General features: G+C 38.8%; 1 protein-coding gene, 1 long non-coding RNA gene and 1 pseudogene across 2 annotated transcripts in view; all 3 read right to left on the bottom strand.

Annotated features, from left to right (window-relative positions):
* Positions 1 to 334, bottom strand: part of EMILIN2 (elastin microfibril interfacer 2) — a 46,953-nt gene extending 46,619 nt beyond the window's left edge. Inside the window, exon 1 of the mRNA XM_031439120.2 lies at positions 18 to 334. Coding sequence (XP_031294980.2) covers positions 18 to 151 — 134 coding nt within the window. The 5' untranslated portion in view covers positions 152 to 334. The remainder of the gene's footprint in view (positions 1 to 17) is intronic.
* Positions 335 to 364: 30 nt separating this feature from the next.
* On the bottom strand, positions 365 to 2,398 carry LOC135319806 (uncharacterized). The gene is made up of 3 exons (XR_010378707.1): positions 2,386 to 2,398; positions 584 to 671; positions 365 to 495 (listed from the first exon to the last, which is right to left on the bottom strand). It is a non-coding gene; the product is annotated as an uncharacterized LOC135319806 (long non-coding RNA).
* A 2,446-nt stretch (positions 2,399 to 4,844) lies between these two features.
* On the bottom strand, positions 4,845 to 19,717 carry LOC135319819 (testis-expressed protein 30-like; annotated as a pseudogene).
* Between the last annotated feature and the right edge of the window lie 2,434 nt (positions 19,718 to 22,151).

The following is a 22,151-nucleotide window of genomic DNA, read 5'->3' as shown; positions in this document are numbered from 1 at the left end:
AGGAGCCGCGCACTTACTTGTTCCTGGCGCTGGGCCGCGCGGGGTGCCTGGGCTGCGGGCCGGCGTGGCACAGTCCCGCGCCGCCCAGGGCCAGCAGCGCCAGCGCCCAGCGCCAGGGAGCGCGGGGCCGGGGCCGTGTCCGCTGCCACATTCTGCGCGCGGAGGGCACGCCCCGCCGGCCGGATCCGGAGCGCGTGGGTCGGAGCGGGCGCCGGGAGGCTGCGGGCGGCCGGGGCGCGGCCCGGAGAAGGCAGGAGGCTCGGGCGCTTCGCGGCGCCCCAACTCGCGCTCCGCGGCCGCCCCCTCCTGCTTCTCGCTCCCACTTCTTCTTTTCCACCCCGTGCGCCCGCTCTTCTCCTCGGTCCCTCAATGACGCACAGGTCCCCCCGGGTGCCGCCCTCTTTATTTCACTTCCCTCTCCGAAACGTGACTCTCCCTCCACCACGTCTGTCTCCAGTCCTCTTGCTTCTCGGCAGGGGGTTTGGGGTGAAAGGGCTATAGGGTTTGGGAGAAGGGTCTCTGTTACAGAATTTCCAGTTACTAATTCCTTTGGTCTCTTCCCAGAAGCAACTCCACCTCCCACCTTCCAGCAGGCGCTCCCGGGGCCCCTCGGGAAGCGACCGCAGTCAGCGAGTCTGGCGGTCCTCACGTCGTGCCCGGGTGCCGGCTTCCTACGGAGAATGAGGGACATCTTTATCAGTCCTTTATCAGACCCGACTCGGATTTCCCTTTCTGGCAAGACGCGGCCATTGCTCCACATGTGGATTTAGGGGAGTTTAGGGGAAATGAACGCGGGTCCTCTTCTCTTTCTTTCCCTTCCGCATCCATTTAACCGTTTCCAACTCTATGTGCGGGGCAGCAGGGGACACTGGAAGCGACAGCCCCACCACTTCCCAGCAGCTTCTGAAGCGCACATGAGACTCTAACATACACTACACTAATTTTTGAAAGGTAATCTCACAGCCTCTGCTTCTGATGTCCTATTCTGAACTTACTTCTATCAACGTTAAAGGCATTTACTCCACAATAATCGCTTTTGCTTCTAAACAGCTCAGACACTGTAGGCGTCCACCTTTTCACTTGCTTGCGTATTTTCTGCCTGTTTTTGAGTTACATCAAGCTCTACCGATTTCTTTTCGGGATGAAGCAACTCCACGGAAGAAAGTTACATAAAATCCCCACCAGGGTCTTGTATTCTTGGGGTATGGAGAAGGCTATGTACTTCAGTTAACCTGCTGCATCTAATGAACCAGAGTGAGCTTATTTGCAGACTAAATAGATTAACTGCAATGTCTGGGAGCAACAGGACGCTGCTGGCTATGAACTGTGGACAGTAAAGCTTTGCTACGGTCCCTAATGTACCTAAATGGAGCCAGTGGTCCATTTTATTTCTCATACACTTTGACGATGTTGTTGGGCCTTTTGACTTGCAAATATAAGAAAAGAAAATTCCCTAAGTAGAAACTTCACAAGAGCAAAGCAGAAAAATATACCATGTAAGGACATTGTCCATGAACTCTCCAAGTGGAAGATAATGCAAATAATGGACTGACATCATCCCAGCCTTCAAAAGAGCCACCGAGGGGAAAGTAACAGAAAGGGATAAAACGCTGTCTTGCGTAACCCAATCTCTATCTTTCTGTGGGACTTTTCCCCAGTCCTCCCAATCCTAATGCAATTTTTGTCCCTGAAGTGTCATAAGGAAGAAGCAAAAATGAGGGAGAGGGACAGAAGGGGGAAAAATGGAGGAAACACCCAAGTTATGTCTGTCTACAACTGACAGCTAACAAACCACTTCTCTTTGATACCAGTAAATTCTCAAACTTGAGAGCGAGCCAAGTTGACAAGTCACATCTATTTTTTTCATTGAATCAGTTATACCAGGAAGCTGTATTCTAGTCTGAGAGCTGGAGGACCAAATTTTCATTGAAATGACAATACTATATTGAATCAGCTATAAATGGCATTTATCAGTAATTAAATATTATTCTAAGCATCTCTTACATGGGAGGCACTGAGCAAAAATAATGAATCTTGGGTGAGTCAAGACTGATGTGGGCTCTGGGTTTACAGAGCTGCCAGGCATTCCTGTGCAAGGAAGGGTGTAATGGTTCTGGTGGACAGTCAAATAAGGGAGACAATATTTGACCCATGTGTCTCTCTAGACACATCCCCACGTCTCTGGTGTGGGGCTGCCCTGGGAAGATGGAAAAGGACTCTTGGCTCTCAAAAAGACTTGAAGCCAAGATCTCAAAAGACCTTTCTCTTCTCTAGCCAGAGGAAAAGACCCTTCAGATTCAGGAAACGGAGCATCTTGCAGAAGAAGCAGGGCAGAGGCAGACTTCCTGAGGAGGGAGAGCTGAAGCGCGTCAAGACACAGTCTACCTGGGCAGGTCCGATGGTCCCAGCCACAAACAATGAAGTGGACGTAACTGGCAGATGCTGGAAGTGTGAGTTCTTTATAAACCGCCAACTTCCTCAAATAAGCACTTGAAAACTGTCATCTTCCTATAACAATCTGAAGGACTTTCTTCTGCTTTTAAAACAAAAGTGCCCCATAGTAATTTATACTCTTGATTGTGTAACCAACTTACTGAACGGAACTTGGGTCCTCTCCCCAGCGAGCAGCAAAGCCAATCTACTTACCCAAGGCTGTGGTGAAGGGGAGTATACAGCATTTACTGCAGGGCACCAAGCAAGGAGAACAGGCAGCTCCAGCTCAAAAGACCCGAACTCCCCTCTGGCTTTCAGGAAAGGGTTTTAAAGGCAACATTTGGGGTGAGGGTTACAGGATACATGATCAGCTTGTGCACTTTGGTCTGATTGGTTGGTGGTGAGGTAACAGGGTGAAGCCTTTGGGAATTTCAATCATCTTCTAGTTCCAGCTAGTCTGGGGTCTACGGGCTTGTGGTCGGTGTCCTCCACCTGGGTAACGGTCAGAACAACTCAAAGATACGCGTCAGAGTGTCGTGTGTGTCCCCTGGGGATGAGCTAGGACTTTGTTTTATCACTCAACTATTGTGTGAGCTATCATTGCCTTTCTTACTTGACTGCTTTTCCTTTGTTTCTGCATTCCCTCACTTCTCTAATTAGCAACTGCTTGAGGCTGCTCTTTGGAACTCAGGGAAGGCCCAGAAGACTAAAGCCTTTTTCTCTACAAAGAAGAAACGGGGAACACAGAGGGGCTTTTGTACCCTGCACGGCCCTGCAGGGTCCTGCTCGGTTTTGATTCCCCCTTTTCTTGATATTCCTCAATCCTGAGGGAAACATGGGCGGGACAAGAAAGGGAAGAAGATTTTGGATAGAGAGGATAATCATAAACTTGGCAGAGGAACTCAGCTTTAGGGGGCTCAGTGTCATTATCTGAAGCAAAAATGCAAAGTTGAACTACTTCATAAAATCCACTCCCTTGCTATTGGTCATGAGAAAAGATCTCATCAGGCTCTATACTTGGGGGTGAGGGAGGGTACTTCTCCTGAGGAGGTGAGCCTGCTGGGTGCCTAGCACACCCAGCCTCCCCTTCCACTGCCTGATGGAGGAGAGGGGTGATCGTTACAAAGGCAGCGGTCGGGTTCATTCCCCTCATCCCACCACCAGTCATCTGGGCACATTTGATCAAGATGAACCGATCTGCATCTAGGATGTGGTCAAGTCATAAGACTAGCCTGGGTGTCCTACCCTACTCATTCCTCATCTTTGCCTTCCAGAACTCAAAAACAATTTTTTTCCCCTCATTTCTGGGCTTACTTTTAGGTGTCTTAACTTCTTCTTTGTGCTGTTGACTAATGATGGAAAAAGAAAGTCCTTAAAGATTAGATATCTTGAATAAACTTTGATTGCAAAACATTTCTAATGTAATACACCCTAAGAAAATGTCTTATACATTCTTAAATTAGTGATAAGATGCCCCCCCCACCTTTTTTTAATGCAGTTTGGTAGGGAGAGACAGAAATGTCTGAGAAAAACTAACTGGCTGCACCATCTAGCTTGGTCTCTGTTTTGGAAGGCTAAGGCTTGGTTGATACAGTTTTGTGAAGTTCGATTTGCCTAGGCACAGCATTTGACAAGGAGCCTTCAGAATGAATTCAGTAAGCTCCCAGACTTCAAAATTTACAAACAACAGCTACTTTCCTATCTGTCAAAGGCTTTCCTTAAACAGACCAAAACAGAACAAAGAACAATTGCTCTCTTCAGTTTTTCCTAGCTATATATTTGCAAATATCCCATTAGCTATACAGAGCTAAAGATTCAAAATCTCTTTATCTTCTGAACCCAAGGCAGATCTTATTTATCAATTGATTCGACAGTACTATGAAAGATTATGGCCATTATTTTAATCATCTTCCTTGAGAGAAGCCAGGAGCAAATCTCCCTATATTAATTGATCAGGGGTGTGTGCCTTAATACATGTTAAATCATCACTTGAAAACTTCAAAACTGAAAAGTTGAAATCATGCCTGAAATTACACAAGGAAAAGAAACACTGTTTGGGAGCTCAGGCAATGGAGTTAGCGAACTGTTCAAAACTAGGTACCCTCACCTCCTGAACAGAATGATCGGGGACAAGTCAAAAGCCTCCCAATCCTCTATTTCCTCCTCTGAACATGGGATGCTGCCTGGGGCTTTTGGGAGCATTTGTGGTGTTACGACATGTGAACTGCATAGCATGGTGCCTAGCACGCAGCACGTGGAGGATAAATATTCACAATTTTTGCTACTCACCGCTTCAGCATTGTAACAAATTTGCAGTCAGATTCAGAGCTTTGTCATCCTTTTGTTGTGCCACTGATGTGGGTGGCTAACCATCTACTGCACTTTTTTCCAAATAAGGAAGATGAAGAAGTAGGTGTGAAGTGGACATTTGCACGACTCCGGCAGGACAACTTTAAATGTGATGGTTGGGCTCTTGACTTCTAGCCCTGTTTTCTTTCTCCTGCTCCCCAAGAGAAAATGTAGAGTTCAGCTGATTGTTCAGGACATTCCATCCTCTGCATTGCAAACGAATTAATTTTAGGACAATTCTATGAACTCTTTGGGGAGGATTAATAACTCTATAGAAATAAACTCAGATACTCAGGCCATGCAATAGTAAATATGTTCTTCTTCCTCAAAAAAGATGAAATTAGTAACCAATTCTATTTCCTTTAACTTTTTCCAGCTGTTTCTTAGATCTAAAAATGCATCCTATAGCTAACTGTGGGCCATATACTACATTCGACAATTCAGTGCTGTCACACTGATGGTGTGGTTTTGAACACATTTTTTTCTTCATAAGAAATAAGTGATAAAAATAGGCTCTTAGAATTTCATTTGTTTCCAAGAGAACTATAATAGCTCAGGCAATAATGCCTTCATGTATATGAGCCACATCAAACTACGTTGTAGTTCATCATTTATTTATGGAATGAGAGTTGGTTGTTCTGGAATCAACAAAATGTTTTAAACAGGCAGAATGTGTTTGATGATTATAAAGTAAATGATTAAATTTTAGGACAATCTTGGTCCATACTCAGAATGGTATTCATGAGCAAATTAACTCTTTGTGGTATTTCAGGTAGGGCAGTTCTAAACAATGTTTCAAGTATTTAAGTACAGTCCATGCTCACTATTTGGTGTAGTATGTTCTATTAAGTTGCTACAAACACTGAATTAGTTGAACCATTGCCTGTAGAGGAAACAGGGTTAGGAGGCCTCTGGTCACAATGTTTTTGTCAACCAATCAGTCCGTGACTTTATATATGTTTCCATTTAAGGACACCTTATTTAATATCTATTGTTGATTCATTAACAGCGAATTCACGGCCAACACCACTATAATTCATGCCTGAACAAAGCTTATCTAACATATATACCGTCTCCACAAGGCACACCATAACTTCTGTGCTTAGGAACACAAGACAGAACCTCAGCACTGCGCTTAGGGGCCATTTTAAACAATGAAATCACCAACAAAAAGCATAAAAATGCAAAAACATGGCATTAAATTTCATGGAAAGGATACATGTTTACCTTATGAGACTTAAAACAAGGAGGCAGAGAGTGGCCTCGCAGGAGCTCAGCTGGGAAGGTGCACTACTAGGTGAGTCACTTTTTTTGCCCCTCTGCTCAAGTCCACCAAAGGCCAAGGAAGTGCTGCAAGTGTTGCTTTTGGAGTTACAAATAAATTTAGTGAACAGGCAGGTTCAGAAATACAGAATCTGTGATTAATGAAGATTGACTGTATTTCAACTTAAGTCCAAGAAAATGTTACATTTTGGGGGAAAGTTAAGTTCTTGGAATTTTGTGGGCATCAAAAGATTTGTTTCGTCAGTAAGCATACTGAGGAAGTTCTGCATATGGAACTCTGTACCAGGCAATATGTGAGCCAGAAAAAAAGAGATTCAGTTCTTTATCATCTTAATTGACTGGAAAGCAAAACACACATGTGTGAAATGACTTAATACGTACAAACTTACATTCAGTGAACAGAATACAGCAGAGTAAAAACAGTGAACCTAGGTGATGATAAAGAAATAGAGCCTGAGGCAACTAGGAAAGTTGAGTATTAGGAAAGACCACAGGGAAGTGTGGGTTTGAGTTGAGTGTTTCACTTTTTGTTTTGTTTTGCTTTAAATCAGCTATGATTATCAAAAATGAATGTGGGAGGGGTGGTATAGCTCAGTGGTAGCGCACATGCTTAGCATACATGAGGTCCAGGATTCAATCCCCAGTACCTCCAAAAAAAAAAAAAAAAAAAAAAAAAAGAATGTGATTTGCAAGAGAGTAAGGAGCAATTAACGTGACCTTTTACACTGTATGTGTTTAATACATAAAGGCAGGGCCAGCTGGTAGATTAACTAAGCCAAAGCATGTGGCCTTAGAAGTATCCAGGAGGTAGATGAAGCAGGGAGGCCAGGTAGGTTGAAGAGTAATGGACTCGAGGAAAGGGTGCAGGAAATGTCGCTGTTAAAACGTACAGTATAGGCTGGTGGAGGAAAAACCTCTGGTTCTTTTTTTCCCTCATCTAAAGCTAGCTTGGGTGATCAGATGTCCTGATTTGTCCGAGCCAGTTCTAGGTTACCCTTGTAGATCAGTTGACACTGTTAATTATTTTTACTGTCTTTTCTTCTTCAAAAGTGCCTGGGTTTGGACAATAAATTATCTGGTCACTCTAAGAGACCTGAAATGAACTGAAAATCACAACTCTGTTTAACACAAACTTAGTGTCTATAAAAGCTAAATAAAACATTAGTAAATGTCAGTGCAAATCATAAAATCGAAAAAGGAGAATGCTTTGGACTGCTGTCAGTCGTAACTTTACTTGGGCAAGTTCTCCTGTTCTGTAAGTGCCGCAAGCATTTTGGTAACTTTCTGAAGTTCATATTATATTTTTTAAAAAATTGACCAGGCACTGGAGTCATGGTTTGTTTAACTGGTTGTTGACGAACTAAAGATGGGTATTTGCATGAAATTTCTTAAGCTCTGTCTTAGATGTAATCACTTTTTTTTTTTAAAGTTTAAGTATAGTCAGTTTACAATGTTGTGTCAGTTTCTGGTGTACAGCATAATGTTTCAGTCATACATATACATATGTATATTCCTTTTCATATTCTTTTTTCATTGTAGGTCACTACAAGATATTGAATATAGTTCACCGAAATGTCATCACTTTTAAACTCATCCCCAGGACCTAAGTAAGAGCACAGCACCATGGGGCTACGTTCTATTTACACGCTCGGGCCCAGCCACAGTGCCTTTAAATAAGTGCAGAGCAGAGAAGGGAAGGCTCTACTTAAGGGCAGCTACAATCTAAACCCACTGACATCCTTGAACATTTATTGGTTAAAAAGACTAAAACAACATAGATAATATGTCATGAGCAGATGAAAGTTGCTAATCTCTTTTGACTAACAGAAAATGTAAGTTGAGAGCAGAGTTTCACATTCAGAGAATCTTGAGGGGTCAAGGAGGAAAGTGCCTTTGTTTTCTATGACACTTTCACATGGTTTTTTCTAACTTTTAACAAAATGCTTCTTCCTGGTATATTCCAAGGTTATGCCTTCCAAGGTGCTGTTTGGGGGCAAAGTGGTGCCAAGATTCCAGGAAGAAATAAGCACACTAGGAAAAAGGCACTGGAACTCAGTGCCAGTGTGTTTCATCCCTAAAAGAATCTTTTACTTTATTCCTGGGGATTCCAATTTCATAAAGGTTTTTTTTCTTTTTAAATATTTGTAGATTGTAGTTTTCTAATGTAAATTTTATTAAAGCATAGCATTTTTACCAAAAAATGCACACCACAGAAGTGATCAGCTCAATGAATTTTTCACAAAATGAATGCAGCCACCTAGCCAGCACCCAAATCATAAAGCCAACCATGACCAGTGCGCCAGGGGCCCTCATGGCTCCTTCTAATCACAAGCCCTTCCTTCCCAAAAGCCACATCGATTCTGACTTCCAACACCAGTTTTGAATAAACGTTTGTTGAAGAAAAACCACTGATTTGTCTTATCCATTTTTTAATCCCTAATACCTTGCACGGTGCCTGGCACGTAATACTTGTTTAATAACGTTGGCTGAATGAGTGAAGGAAAGCAGACAGATGTCTGACTTTCCTAAGACAGTGGATCAGATTAACACACACAACATATAAGGGCAAGAGTGACATTACATTTGGGTGACAGCTGGTATCTGTGGATGCCAACCTGGAAACAAGCTGAGAACTCAGACTTTGAACAGAAGAGTCCACTTGAGTTTTATCTTTTAACAAATATAAACAATTTGAATGAATCGAAGCCACTGTAAGTTTTCCTCGGGACTTAACCAACTCCGCTCATATCCCATCCACTGTGACCAGTGAGGCCAACCTCCAGGGACCTTGTTTCTCCTTCTCACTTGTAAATGGTCCCGTGTAGCCAAGAAATGACTATTTTCAGCCCTTCTCCACCCCGCTCAGAGGCCCGGTCGATCAGAGAACAAAATAAGAGTCACCCTCTCCCTAGGCCAAAGCATGTGATCTCTGGCCAGAGTGCTCTCCGCCCTGATGAATGAGGTAATGAGGGGCAAATGAGGTTTTGTATGTGTGTCGCCTCAGAATGACGGCTTTCCCTCCCCGTACTTTTAAAAAGCTGGAATTAAGGACCTGGCACCGCCAAATCACAGCTTAGCCAGACAGATCTGTCAACTGTGAAGAGATAACAAATAAAAGGAAAATCCGTTTCAAGCTTTGAACTGCTGCTCCTATATGGTTCCCAGGGAAATACAAATAAATTATGTCTTCAGAAGGACAGACGTATTATGGAAATCCGCCTTAAGTTGGAGTTTTAAATATTTCTCTAAGATACTTCAAATATTTAAAAGGAGCATGTCTGGAAATGGACACTTTCTGCTCAGAGGATGTTCCCTCCAATCGGCGTCCCCACCCCCGAGATGTGCTGTGCTTTGTCACAGATGAACCTTCAAACGCAGGGTGCAGAGATAAAGGCCACACTGCAGAAACACACAAATCCACCAAATGCATTTAGTCCACATGAAAACTAGTCTTCAAAGACAGGAGTGTTAAATCCAGAAACAAATCTAATTTGCCTGACGAGGAAAAGCAGTTCTTGCCCCCTTTTTTACCTTTTTTCCAGTCATTTTCACTGGAGGCCTGTAAGCAAATATAATCTTTGCATAAACTGTTCTTGGTGTGGAATTTTCTACAGGCCTGGAGAACTTCAACTTCACCTATGAGACCCTGGCAGTCCTCATTCTCTGAAGCTTTGCAGAGGCGTCCAAGCCCTCTCAATGTTTGCAGCATATAACTGATAAAGAATGGACAGAGGAATTTAACAAATCAACAAATCAACAAGAAAAAGATAAATAATCCAATAGAAAAATGGGCAAAAGACTGGAATCTGCACTTCACAAAAGAGGAAACACAAACAGCCAATAAAAAATAGTACTCAACCTCATTAATAATCATGGATGTGCAGATTAATACCTAAGTAATTAATATCAATGCAAATAGATACCACTACATACTACCAGACTGACAAAAATTTAAAAGTTTGATCACACCAGTGCTAGTGTGAATACAGAAAGAAAATCTCACACACACATTGCTGGTGGGAGTGCAAGCTGCTACAACTGCTTTGGAAAACAGTTCTGCACAACTGTTTACATTTGAACAGCCACAGACCCTAAAACCCATCAGCACCCCTAGATACATAACCTAGAGACAATCTCACACAGGTGCACTGGGAGACTTACATTAAAATGTTCTCACAGCATTGTTTCTAATAGTCAAAAATGGGAAACAATTCAAGTGTTCATTAAAGTAAAGTGTATGAACTCTGGTACATCCATATGGTAGAATATTACACAGCAAGAAACATGGAGGAACTACCAACAGGCATCTGGGTGAATCTCACAAAACTGGTGAAAAAAGTAAGTTAGAGAAGACTAGTCCATTAGGGTATGATTTTCAAATTTATACAAAGTCCTCAAAGTGCCAAAAATAAACTATGTTTTTCAGAAGGTGCAGAGTACATGGTGAAATTATAAAAACAAATAGGAGAGAAACAAGGCAGGGTCGTGGCTACTTCTGGAGAGGAAGGAGGGAAGAGAGATCAGAAGAGCACTCAGGTGTCTCTAGGGCAGTGGTCCCGTTTCAGACTCTGTAGTTTTATAGTTACTATTTTAATATATACTATTAATGAAAAATAAGACACATACATATATATTCACCATAAGAAAGAATCTTTAAGAAAAGTCTATCTGGCAAATGTAGATTTTAGCCCCTCACCTCCTCAGGTGCTGCTTGAAACACAGAAATAAATGATGTTTTAGGGAAATTATGGTACATTTGTCTATGTCTAGAAATCTCTATAAGCCTGACTTGATTCCTTTTTACTCAGATCAAGGCTCAAAACATATTTGTTAGACTTGTTAAACTTTTTTTTTTGACTGTTTACTCAAAAAGTTGAAAACACACTCACTTCTGAGGAGGGCTTGGCCCCGAGGACATGGCATGGTCTTCATGGCCTGGGGTTCCGACCAGCCCTCCCACAGCAGGATGGCATTAAATCACCCAATTCCCTCTCTTATTGCTTTGGATTCTTCTTTTTATTTTCCCTCTTCTATCATTTATTCAGATAGCTCCAAAAACTTGATTTTAAGTCCTCTATTTCCTCATTTATTTTTAAAATTGAAATATAAGTTACATTTTATACCACTGACCATGTAAAGTAAACAGTGCTTAAACACACAAACCTATGGTCAGTTAATCTTTGACAAAGGAGGCAAGAATATACAATGGAGAAAAGACAGTCTCTTCAGCAAGTGGTGTTGAGAAAACTGGATAGCAGCATGTAAATCAATGAAGTTAGAATGCTCCCTCACTCCATACACAAAATAAACTCAAGATGTCTTAAAGACTTAAATGTAAGACACAATAAATCTCCTAGAAGAGAACATAGGCAAAACATTCTCTGACATAAATCTTAGCAATGTTCGTCTAGGTCAGTCTACCGAGGCAAAGCAAAAATAAACAAATGGGACCTAATTAAACTCACAAGCTTTTGTACAGCAAAGGAAACCATGAGCAAAACAAAATGACAACCTATGAAATGGGAGAAAATATTTGCAAATGATGTGACTGACAAAATCTTAATTTCCAGAATATATAAACAGCTCATGCAACTTAATAACAAAAAAACAAACAATCCAATCCAAAAATGGGCAGAAGATCTAAAAAATTCTCCAGTGAAGACATACAAATGGCCAATAGGCATATGAAAAAATACTCAATATCACTAATTATCAGAGAAATGCAAATCAAAACTACAATGAGGTATCACATCATACCAGTCAGAATGGCCATCATTCAAAAGTCCATAAATGATAAATGCTGGAGAGAATGTGAAGAAAAGGAAATCCTCCTACACTGCTGGTAGGAATGTAGTTTGGTGCAGCCACTATGTGAAACAGTATGGCAATTCCTCAGGAAACTAAAAATAGACTTACCATATAATCCAGCAATCCCACTTCTGGGTATATATCTGGAGGGAACTCGAATTTGAGAAGGTACATGCCCTCCAATGTTCATAGCAGCACTATATACAATAGCCAAGACATGGAAGCAACCTAAATGTCCATTGACAGATGACTGGATAAAGAAGATGTGGTATATTTGTACAATTTAATTCTATTCAGCCATAAAAAGGAGTAAAATAATGCCATTTGCAGGAACATGGATGGACCTAGAGATCATCATTCTAAGTGAAGTAAGCCAGAAAGAAAAATACCATATGATACCACTCATATGTAGAATCTGAAAAAAGAAAAAAAAAAAAAAAAAAAAAAAGGACACTGTGAACTCATCTACAAAACGGAAACAGACTCACAGACACAGTAAACAATCTTATGGTTACCAGGGAAAGGGGGTGGGAAGGGATAAATTTGGGAGTTTGAGATTTACAAATGTTAGCTACTATACATAAAAACAGATTTTAAAAAAGTTCCTTCTGTATAGCACAGGGAATTATGTTCAATATCTATCTTGTAATAACCTTTAATGAAAAAGAATATGAAAATGAATATATGTATGCATATGCATGACTGGGACAATGTGCTGTACACCAGAAACTGACACACTGTAACTGACTGTACTTCAATTAAGGGAAAAAAAAAACATAACAGCTAAAAAAAAACCTGGGGTTTTAGTAAATCTTAAGTTTTCATCACAAGAAAAAATTTTATAACTACATATGGTGATGAATATTAACTATTAAGACTTATTGTGGTCATCATTTCACAGTATATACAAATATCAAATCATTATGTTTTCACCTGAAACTAATATAATGTTACATGTTATTGTACTTCAACTTAAATTTTTTTAAATAAAAAATACTTGGTTAAAAATAAAAAGAAAAGATACATATACCCCATTGCTCATAACAGCACTAGTTACAATAGCCAAGACATCGAAGAAACCTAAATGTCCATCAACAGATGACTGGATAAAGGACACGTGGTATATTTATACAATGGAATACTACTCAGCCATAAAAAGGAATGAAATCATGCCATTTGCAGCAACATTGATGGACCGAGAGATTATCATAATAAGTGACGTAAGTCAGACAGAGAAAGACAAATATCATATGATTATCACTTATACGTGAAAGAAATGATACAAATGAACTTATTTACAAAACAGGAACAGACTCAGTCATAGAAAAAAAAACTTACAGTTATCATGGAGGAAAGGAGGTGGGTGGGATAAAATAGGAATTTGGGATTTGCAGATACTAACTACTATATATAAAACAGATAAATGACAAAGTCATACTGTATAGCACAGGGAACTATATTCAGTATCTTGTAATAGCCTGTAATGAAAAAGAATATGAAAAGGAATATATATTTGTATGTATAACTGAATCACTATGCTGTACACCAGAAACTAACACAACATTGTAAACTGACTATACTTCAATAAAAAAAAAATAGGTCCTCCTATTAAAAAAAAAAAAGAGCAAGTTGAAATTACAGGGAACTGTATGAAAAATAAAGTTCACAGTACAATGGTTTTAGTACACATGCCAACATGTGCAACCACCACACAGTCATTGTTGGAAACTTTTTGTCATCTTGAGGAGAAATCCCATGTTCTTTAGCTATCACCTCCGGTATTCATTTCCTAGGGTTGCCATTACAAAGAAACAAAAATTCAGTGGCTTGAAACAACATAAATTGTCTTAGAGTTTTGGAGGCTCCAGGTTTGAAATAAAGGAGCAGTGCCATCCTCTAAGAGTCCTTCTGTATTAGTCTGTTTAGGCTTCTGTAAGAGAATACCATAGACCGGGTGGCTAAAAAAATAAAAGAAATTTATTTCTCACAATTCTGGAGGCTGGGAAATCCAAGATCAAGGTGAGGGTAGATTTGGTGTCTGGTGAGAACCTGCTTCTTGGTTGATAGATGGCTGTCTTTTTGCTGTGTCCTCACATTGGTGGAAGGAGCAAGGGATCTCTCCGATGTCTTTGATAAGGGCACTAATCCCATTCATGTGGTCTCAACTCTCATAACCTGGTCACCTTCCGAAAGTCCCACCTCCAAACACCCTCACACGTGAATTTTGGGAGGACACAAACATTCAGTCTATAGCACCTTCCTTGCCTCTTCCTTGGTTTCCTTCTAGCTCCTTGGTTTGTAGATGCGTTATTCTAGTCACATGGCCATCTTGTTCCTGTGTGTCTTCACATTATCTTCTGTTAGTGTCTGTGTCCAACTTTTCCCTTTTCATAAGAACACCAGTTACAATGGGTTAGCGCCCACCTTGATGATCTCATGTTAACTCGATTACCTCTGTAAAGACCCCATTTCCAGAAAGGATCAAATTCCGAGGTACTAGGGTTTGAATGTCAGGATCTTTTGCAGGTACGCAACTCAATCCATAAGGTCACTCTGTATCCTTTGGCTATCACAAACCTACTCCTCCACACCCCACCCCACCCCCAACCCTGAGCAATGACGAATCTACTTTCTGTTTGTATGGATTTCCCTGTTCTAATTTTCATGAGTGGAATCATATAGTATGTGGTCTTTTGTAACTGACTTCTTTACCTTAATGTTTATCCATGTTGTAACATGCATCGATACTTTCTTTTTTACTTTTTTATGGCCAATATTTCACTGAGTGGATATAAAAATTTTTGTTCATTCATGGACGGACATCTTTTGGCTATTATGAGTAATGCTTCTATAATATTCATGTACAAGTTTCAGTGTGGACAAATGTTTTCATTGCTGTTGGGTGAGTGCAATGGAATGGAATTATTGGGTCATACAGTAACACGATGATTCATCATTTGAGAAACTGCCTGATCCACATCATTTTCCGAAGTGGCTGGATCTTTTCACATTCCCACCAGCAATGCACGCCAGTTCTAATCTCTACACCTTCTTGACAAAATTTGCTGTTATCTGACTTTTTGATTCTAGCCATCTTAGTGGGTGGTTTGATTTGTGTTTCCCTGATGAATAATGAGGTTGAGCATCTTTTATGTGCTTATTAAGCATTTGTGTATCTTCTTTGGCGAAATGTCTCTTCATATCCTTCGCCCATTTTTAAATTGGGTTATTTACATTTTCATCATTCAGTTATAAGGGTTCTTTGAATATTCTAGACATGTCTCTTATCGAGTGTATGATTTGTAAACATTTTTCTCTCATTCTGCTGGTTATCATTCACATTGAAAGTATGCTTTGAAGCAACACTGTCTAATTTTGATGAAGTCCAACTTATCTCATTTTCTTTAGTTGCTCTTGTTTTGGTGTCATATTTAAGAATTATTTGCCAAGATTAAGGCCATGAAGACTTACCTCTGTGTTTTCTTGTAGGATTTTATACTTTTTGCTCTTACATTTAGGTCTTTGATCTTTTTTGAGGTAATTTTTGGATATGCTGTGAGGTAAGAACTAATTTAATTTTTTTAACTGTGGCTATTGTCTTAGCACCATCTGTCAAAAAGACAATTGTTTTCCCTTTGGTTGGTCTTGACACCCTTGTTGAAAATCAACCGACCACAGAAGCATACGTTTATTTCTGAACTCTGAACTCTCAATTTTCTTCCATTCATCTATATCCCTGGCCTCATGCCAGTATCACAATATCACATTGTCTTGGTAACTGGTACTTTCTAGTAAGCTGTGAAACTGGGAAGTGTATGTCCTCCTATTTTTTTTTTTTTTTTTTTTTTTTTTAGTATTTTTCCAGCTGTTCTGTGTTCCACATGAATTGTAGGATCAAGTTGCTAACTTGCACAAAGAATCAGCTGGATTCTGATGGGGATTGTTAAATCTGTAGATTAGTATGAGGAGTACTGCCATCTTAACAATTTCAAGTCTTCCAAAAGTCTTCCAACCCACAAATATGGAATGTTTTTCATTTATTTAGATCTCCTTTAATTTGTTTCAGTGTTTTGTAGTTTTCAGAGTATAAGTTTTGCACCTCTTTTGTTAAATTTAGTCTAAGCATTTTATTCTTTTAAAAATGCTATTGTGAATTAAGATTTATTTCATTTTTGGATTATTCATTCCAAGTGTATAGAAATATAACTGATTTCTGTATGTTACTTTTGTATCCTAATCTTGAATTCATTTATGAGCTCTGATTTTTCTTTATATACAAGATCATGTCATATGCAAGCAGAGATAGTTCTACTTCTTCCTTTACAATCTAGATGCCTGTTATTTTTCTTGTGTATTTGTCCCAGCTAGAACCTCTAGTGTAATGTTGAAAGTGTCAGGAATAGGTATCCTTGTCTTGTTCCTGATCTTAGAGGAAAAGCACCCTATCTTTCACTATTAAGTATGATGTTATCTCTGAGTTGTTCATAGATGAACTTTACAAGGTTGAAGAAGTGCCCTTCTGTTACTACTTAGTGCTGTTTATTATGAAAAGGGGCTGGATTTTGTTAACTATTTTTTCTGCATCTATGGACATGATCATGTAATTTAAAAAATTCTATTGATATGATCAATTGATTTTCAAATGTTAAACCAATCTTGCATTCCTGGGATAAATCTTATTTGGTCAGGGTGTCTGATTCCCTTTAGCTATTGCTGGGTTTATCTTGCCAGTATTCTGTTAAGGATTTTTGCATCCATGTCTACAAGAGATATTGGACTGTAGTTTTTCTTGTGATGTTTTTGTCTGGTTTGGGTTATCAGGGTACTACTGGCCTCATAGGAGATGGGAAATACTCCCTCCAATATTTTGGAAGAGTTTATGAAGAATTGGTATTAATTCTTCTTTAAATGTTTGGTAGAATTAAGTGGTAAAGACATATGGGCCTGGGATTTTCTTTTGTGAGTAGTTTTTAAAAAACTGATTTAATTTCTTCACTTTAAGTTAGAGGTCAGACTTTTTCTTCTGGAGTCAGTTCCAGTAGTTCATGTCTTTCTAGAAATTTGCCCCTTTTATCTAAGCTATCTAATTTCTAATTTCCTTGCATATGATTGCTCATTGTATTCCTCTGTAATCCTTTTTATATATAAAAGGTCAGCAGTAACCTCTTTCATTCCTGATTCTAGTATATTCTCTCCCCCCTCCCCCCGATCAAGCTGGCTAAAGGTTTGTTAATGCTACTGATCTTTTCAAAGAACCAAATTTTGGCTTCATTGCTTTTCTCTATTTCTATTTCTAGTATCTATTTCACTCCACTTATTTCTATCTTAATTTTTATTATTTTCTTCCTTCTGCTTATTTCAGCTTTAGTTTTCTCCTCTTTTCCAGGGTCTTAAGGTGATAGATTACTGATATGAGGTCTTTTAGCCACATCTCCTAAGTTTTGGTATGTTGTGTCTTCACTTTCATTCACCTCAAAGTAATTTGTTGAGGTTTCTTTTTGGCCTGTTCTGGAGAATGTTCCATGTGTGCTTGAAAAGAATGCAAACTATTGTTGAATGAAATTTTCTATGTGTCTGTTAAGTCATATAGTTGGCTTATAGTGTTTTTTAAGTCTTTTGTGTTGATCTCCTGTCTAGTTGTTTTACCCATTACTGAAAGTGGGGTGTATAGTCCCCAATTATTATTGTTGAATTTTTTTTCTTCATTTCCGTCAGTTTGCACTTCACATTTTTGTGCTCTGTTATTAGATACAAATGTTTATAATTCTTAATATCCTCCTGACGGATTGATTCGTCATTATAAAATGTTCCTCTCTAATAACATTTTTTATAGTTTATTTTGTTTGATATTAGTATAGCCACTCCAGATTTCCTGTGATTGCTGTTTGCATGACATATCTTTTTCCATCCTTTTATTTTTACTCCATTTTGTGTCCTTGAATTGAAAGTGTGTCTTCTGTAGATAACATACAGTCTTGGATCAGTCATTTTTCAAAACTCCAGACTGACAACTTGTCATTTGATTGGATTGTTTAATCAATTCACATTTAATGTTACTGATATAGTTCCTTGCAAATGGCCATCTTCTCTGTGTTTTACATGGCAGAGTTGGGACGGGGAGAGCTCACTCTCTTATTCTCTTTGTATGAGGCCATAGTCCTATCGATTAGGGCCCCACTCTTACAATCTAATTTAACCTTAATTACCTCCTAAAGACCCTATCTTCAGATATAGTCAGACTAGGTGTTAGGCCTTCAACATATGAATTTTGGGGGAGGACATAATTCTGTCAATAACATGTAGCATCTTAATTTCACTAATGATATTTTCAATATATTTTTTGTGTTCTTTTTGTTGTAACAAAATTCAATGTTTGATTCTTCAAAACTTAACTATATTAATGAAAATAAACTATATTTAGACCACCTTCAATATTTGTACATCACCTTTATACAACTGTAACTGTGCTTTCAAAAGACATTTTGTAAAGGACATTACTTTCACAATTAAAATGTGTTTTAAAAATGGGAGAACATTAAAGAACATTAAATTGGTCTGAAATATATCTCATAATGCTGAGAGATATGCTGTTCTTTAACAAATTAACTGTATTTGTATTCAAAATAACATGATTTTTAACTAAAGACCATCATTTCTGGTCCATTTTAGTGATTTCCTGGCTCCAAAACAAAATGTGTATATTTATTTCTTTAATCCATATGTCTTTGTGCCAATACCATGCTGTTTTGATTACTATAGCTCTGTAGTATTATCTGAGGTCTGGGAGGGTTATTCCTCCAGCTTCATTCTTTTTCTTCAGTATTGCTTTGGCAATTCTAGGTCTTTTGTGATTCCATATAAATCTTAGGGTTATTTGTTCTAGTTCTGTGAAAAATGTCCTGGGTAATTTGATAGGGATCACATTCAATCTGTAGATTGCCTTGGGTAGTATAGCCATTTTAGCATATTAATCCTTCCATTTAAAAAGCTGATTTCTTGTGCATGATACAGAACTATTAATTGGGGCAGTCTTTATTTTCCTCCTTAATGGTGGCACTGGGGCTTGAACCTAAGACCTTGTGTATGTCAAGCATGTACCCCACCACTGAGCTATAGCCCCCTTACACTCCTATTTATTTCTTTGAAAACATCATTTGTTGACCGACCTTTCACTGCCATGGAATGACTTCCCTTCTTGGTCCAGTGGATTTTATTAGAAGCTTTTGCATTTTCTGTACCACTTTCTCCAACAAGCTCTGTTCACACATTCCATCTGCTGAGAATGACACACACAGTACAGGATCTTCTGAGTGAAAGGGATCTTCATCTCTAAGTCTGTGCTGCTGCTTTGGATGGTGCAGTGGACAGGAAACACAAATAAGACCTGGAACAAAACCATTAGCATCATCTGGCTCCATATGACACAATATGGAAGCAGCTGCTCTTCAGCCCTCTTGAATGACCTCCAAGGAAAACATCTGCAAGTTTGTATTCTCCTGAGGTCTTAGGGTAATTCAAAACTGATTTCTATGCTTTAATTCTATGTACAATATTAAGGCCTTTACAGGTAAATATCAGGCAAAAAACCCATGAGCTGCAAGATGGGATGCCAGTGACATCAAATGAGGATGATTCCTATCTCCTGAGGCTCCATGTGTAAGTTATTCCATATGATAAGCTCCTGTTAGGTACCAAACAGCATCTAGTAATTTATTTCTAAAAGGTATTTTTAATTTAACTTCTACATGACTCATTTTCAACTGTTAAATAACAAATGTAAAGTGCATTACATCTGAGAAGCAAAGGATGGGATGGGAAAGTGGCCGGAGCACCTAACCACCCTCACTCCCTTCAGGGAGGAAACGATCACGTTCAAAGGGATCACCTCGCTCCACCCACCAGCACATTCTGTTCTTTATAAATGGTTGCTGTAGAGTTTACCATATATATTTTATCAGAGTCAGCTTCAGATTTACATTAGCTTCATTCCAGTGATCTATGGAAATGTTTCTGTTATATATCATTATTCCTTTCCACCTCTTTTTTGTGGTATTATTGGTTATATGTATCACATCTATTAATATTACAAACCCAACAATATATTATTATTATTACTACTACTACTACTACATCTTCAAATCTTTAACCCATTACATCTTTGCTCTCACTCAACTCTTTTATGCTGTTATTGGCAAATATGTTACATTTCTATATATTATAGGACCCAAAATACCTTATAAACATACTATTTTATACAATTTCATTTCACATCAGCTAAGAGAAAAAAGGAGAAAAAGAATGTGTCAATAGTATAAATTACATAATTACCTTTACTGGTGCGCTTTGTGTGGATTTGAATTACCATCTCAGGTCTCTTTTGTTTCAACCTGAAAATCTTCCTTTAGTACTTCTTCTAAGATGAGCCAGCTAGCTATGAATTGTGTTTATCTGGGAAAGTCTTTTGCCTTCATTTTTCAATGGTAGCTTTGCTGAATACAGAATACTTGGTTGACAGCCTTTTTTTTTTTTTTCTGTTTGAGTACTTTGAATGTTATCCCACTTTCATACAGTCTTCATTTGTTCTGCTGAGAAGTTAGCTGTTGATCTTATTGGAGTTTCCTTGTAAAGGATATGTAATTTTACTTTTCCATTTATCTTTGATTTTCAAGATTTTCTGTTTATCTTTGACTTTCAGCATTTGATATTTGTGTGAGTCTCTGTATTCATCTTACTTGGAATTCTTTTGCGCTTCCTGGATGTGTAGGTTACTATTTTTTAATGAATTTGTGATGCTCTCAGCCATTATTACTTTGCATATTTTTCTACTCCCTTATGCCCCACCTCTCCTCTCCTTCCAGTACTCCCATTATGTGTCTGCTGGTTTGCTCAATATTCTTTCTAAGCCTCTGCTCATTCCTCTTCATTCTTTTTTCCTCTGTTAGGCCTGCATAATCTCTATCAGCCTATCTTCAAGTTCCCTAATTCCCTCTTCTTCCAGTTCACACCTACTGTTGTCACTCTCGTGAATTTATTTCAGTTACTATACTTTTCAATTCCAGGACTTCCACATAGTTCTTTAAAAATTTTCCCCTTTGATATTCTGGATTTGATGAGACATTGTCATTGTATCTTCCTTAGTTCTTTAATTGAACTTTCCTTTAGTTCTGTGAACATACCAGTAATGGCTACTCCCAAATATTTTTCTGTTAAATCTGACTAGTCGCTTTCACAGGCAGTTTCTGCTGTCTGCTTTATTTCCAGTGAAGGAGTCATACTTTACTATTTCTTCACATCTCACAATTTTTTTTTGTTGTTGAAAATGGTACATTTTAGATAACACATTTTAGCAACTTTGAGTACTGGTTCACCCTCCTCTGGGGCTTATTTCCTTACTTAGTATCTAGCTGGATTATTTTAGAGAAATCTGTGCCCCCAACCCATCCCCAAGTCTTAAGCTTTGGATGTTCCTCATCAGGGAGGGACAGATCTCAGTGAGACACACCATCATTCTGAGAGGACAGTGGTATTGGTAGGGCTCTCTCCTTCTTCCTTGACCCCCACAAACAGCTGTTAAACTCCATTAATAGCTGGCTGATTGCTCTATTATTTATATCAATGCCCTGGAGCAAAAATTCCTGCAGAAACTAATATAATCAAATTATGGTTTTGTTTTTGTTTCCTGATAGGGATGGAAGTTTCTGAGGTTAGTGTGTGGTATCTGTTCTGACCTCAGGAGGGCTTCTCCCAGCTATCTTATTGCCCAGTTCTCTCCTGAAAACTAGCCAGCCTTTGGACTGTATCTTCATTAAATCCATGGACCTTTTCCCAATTCCCTATACAACCTCCACTGTTTCTGAGAACACTGTTAGGCTGAAATGTCTCCATGCTGGAAATGAAACCAGTTCCTTCATGAAGAGATTAGGCATACAGCACATGGACATTTAACCCAAATGTAGTCAAAGCTTAATATATTATTACTTTTAAACACATATGGTTGGTTTTTAGTGATTCTTTTGATTTTTCATTAATATTTGATACAGGGATCATGGTTGAATTGTCAGCAGTTCTTCACAGAATAAATTCACCCTGCAAAACTACTGAAGAAGAGAAATATGCAATATGCTTAGCAAATCAAGACATAATTCTAGTCTATAAAAACAAGGATACACATTTTTTCACTAACTTCAGTAGTTACTTATTGGTATGTCACAGAACTTACATCCAAGCAAAATCAGAAGAAATACAAAGTAAAAGATCCCACTAGCTTTTAAATATTA

This window comes from Camelus dromedarius, chromosome 32 (assembly GCF_036321535.1).
Source record: "Camelus dromedarius isolate mCamDro1 chromosome 32, mCamDro1.pat, whole genome shotgun sequence".
In the NCBI taxonomy this organism is placed as follows: Eukaryota; Metazoa; Chordata; class Mammalia; order Artiodactyla; family Camelidae; genus Camelus; species Camelus dromedarius.
Note: the sequence above shows the minus strand (reverse complement) of the source record. Positions and strands in the feature narration are given on the sequence as shown.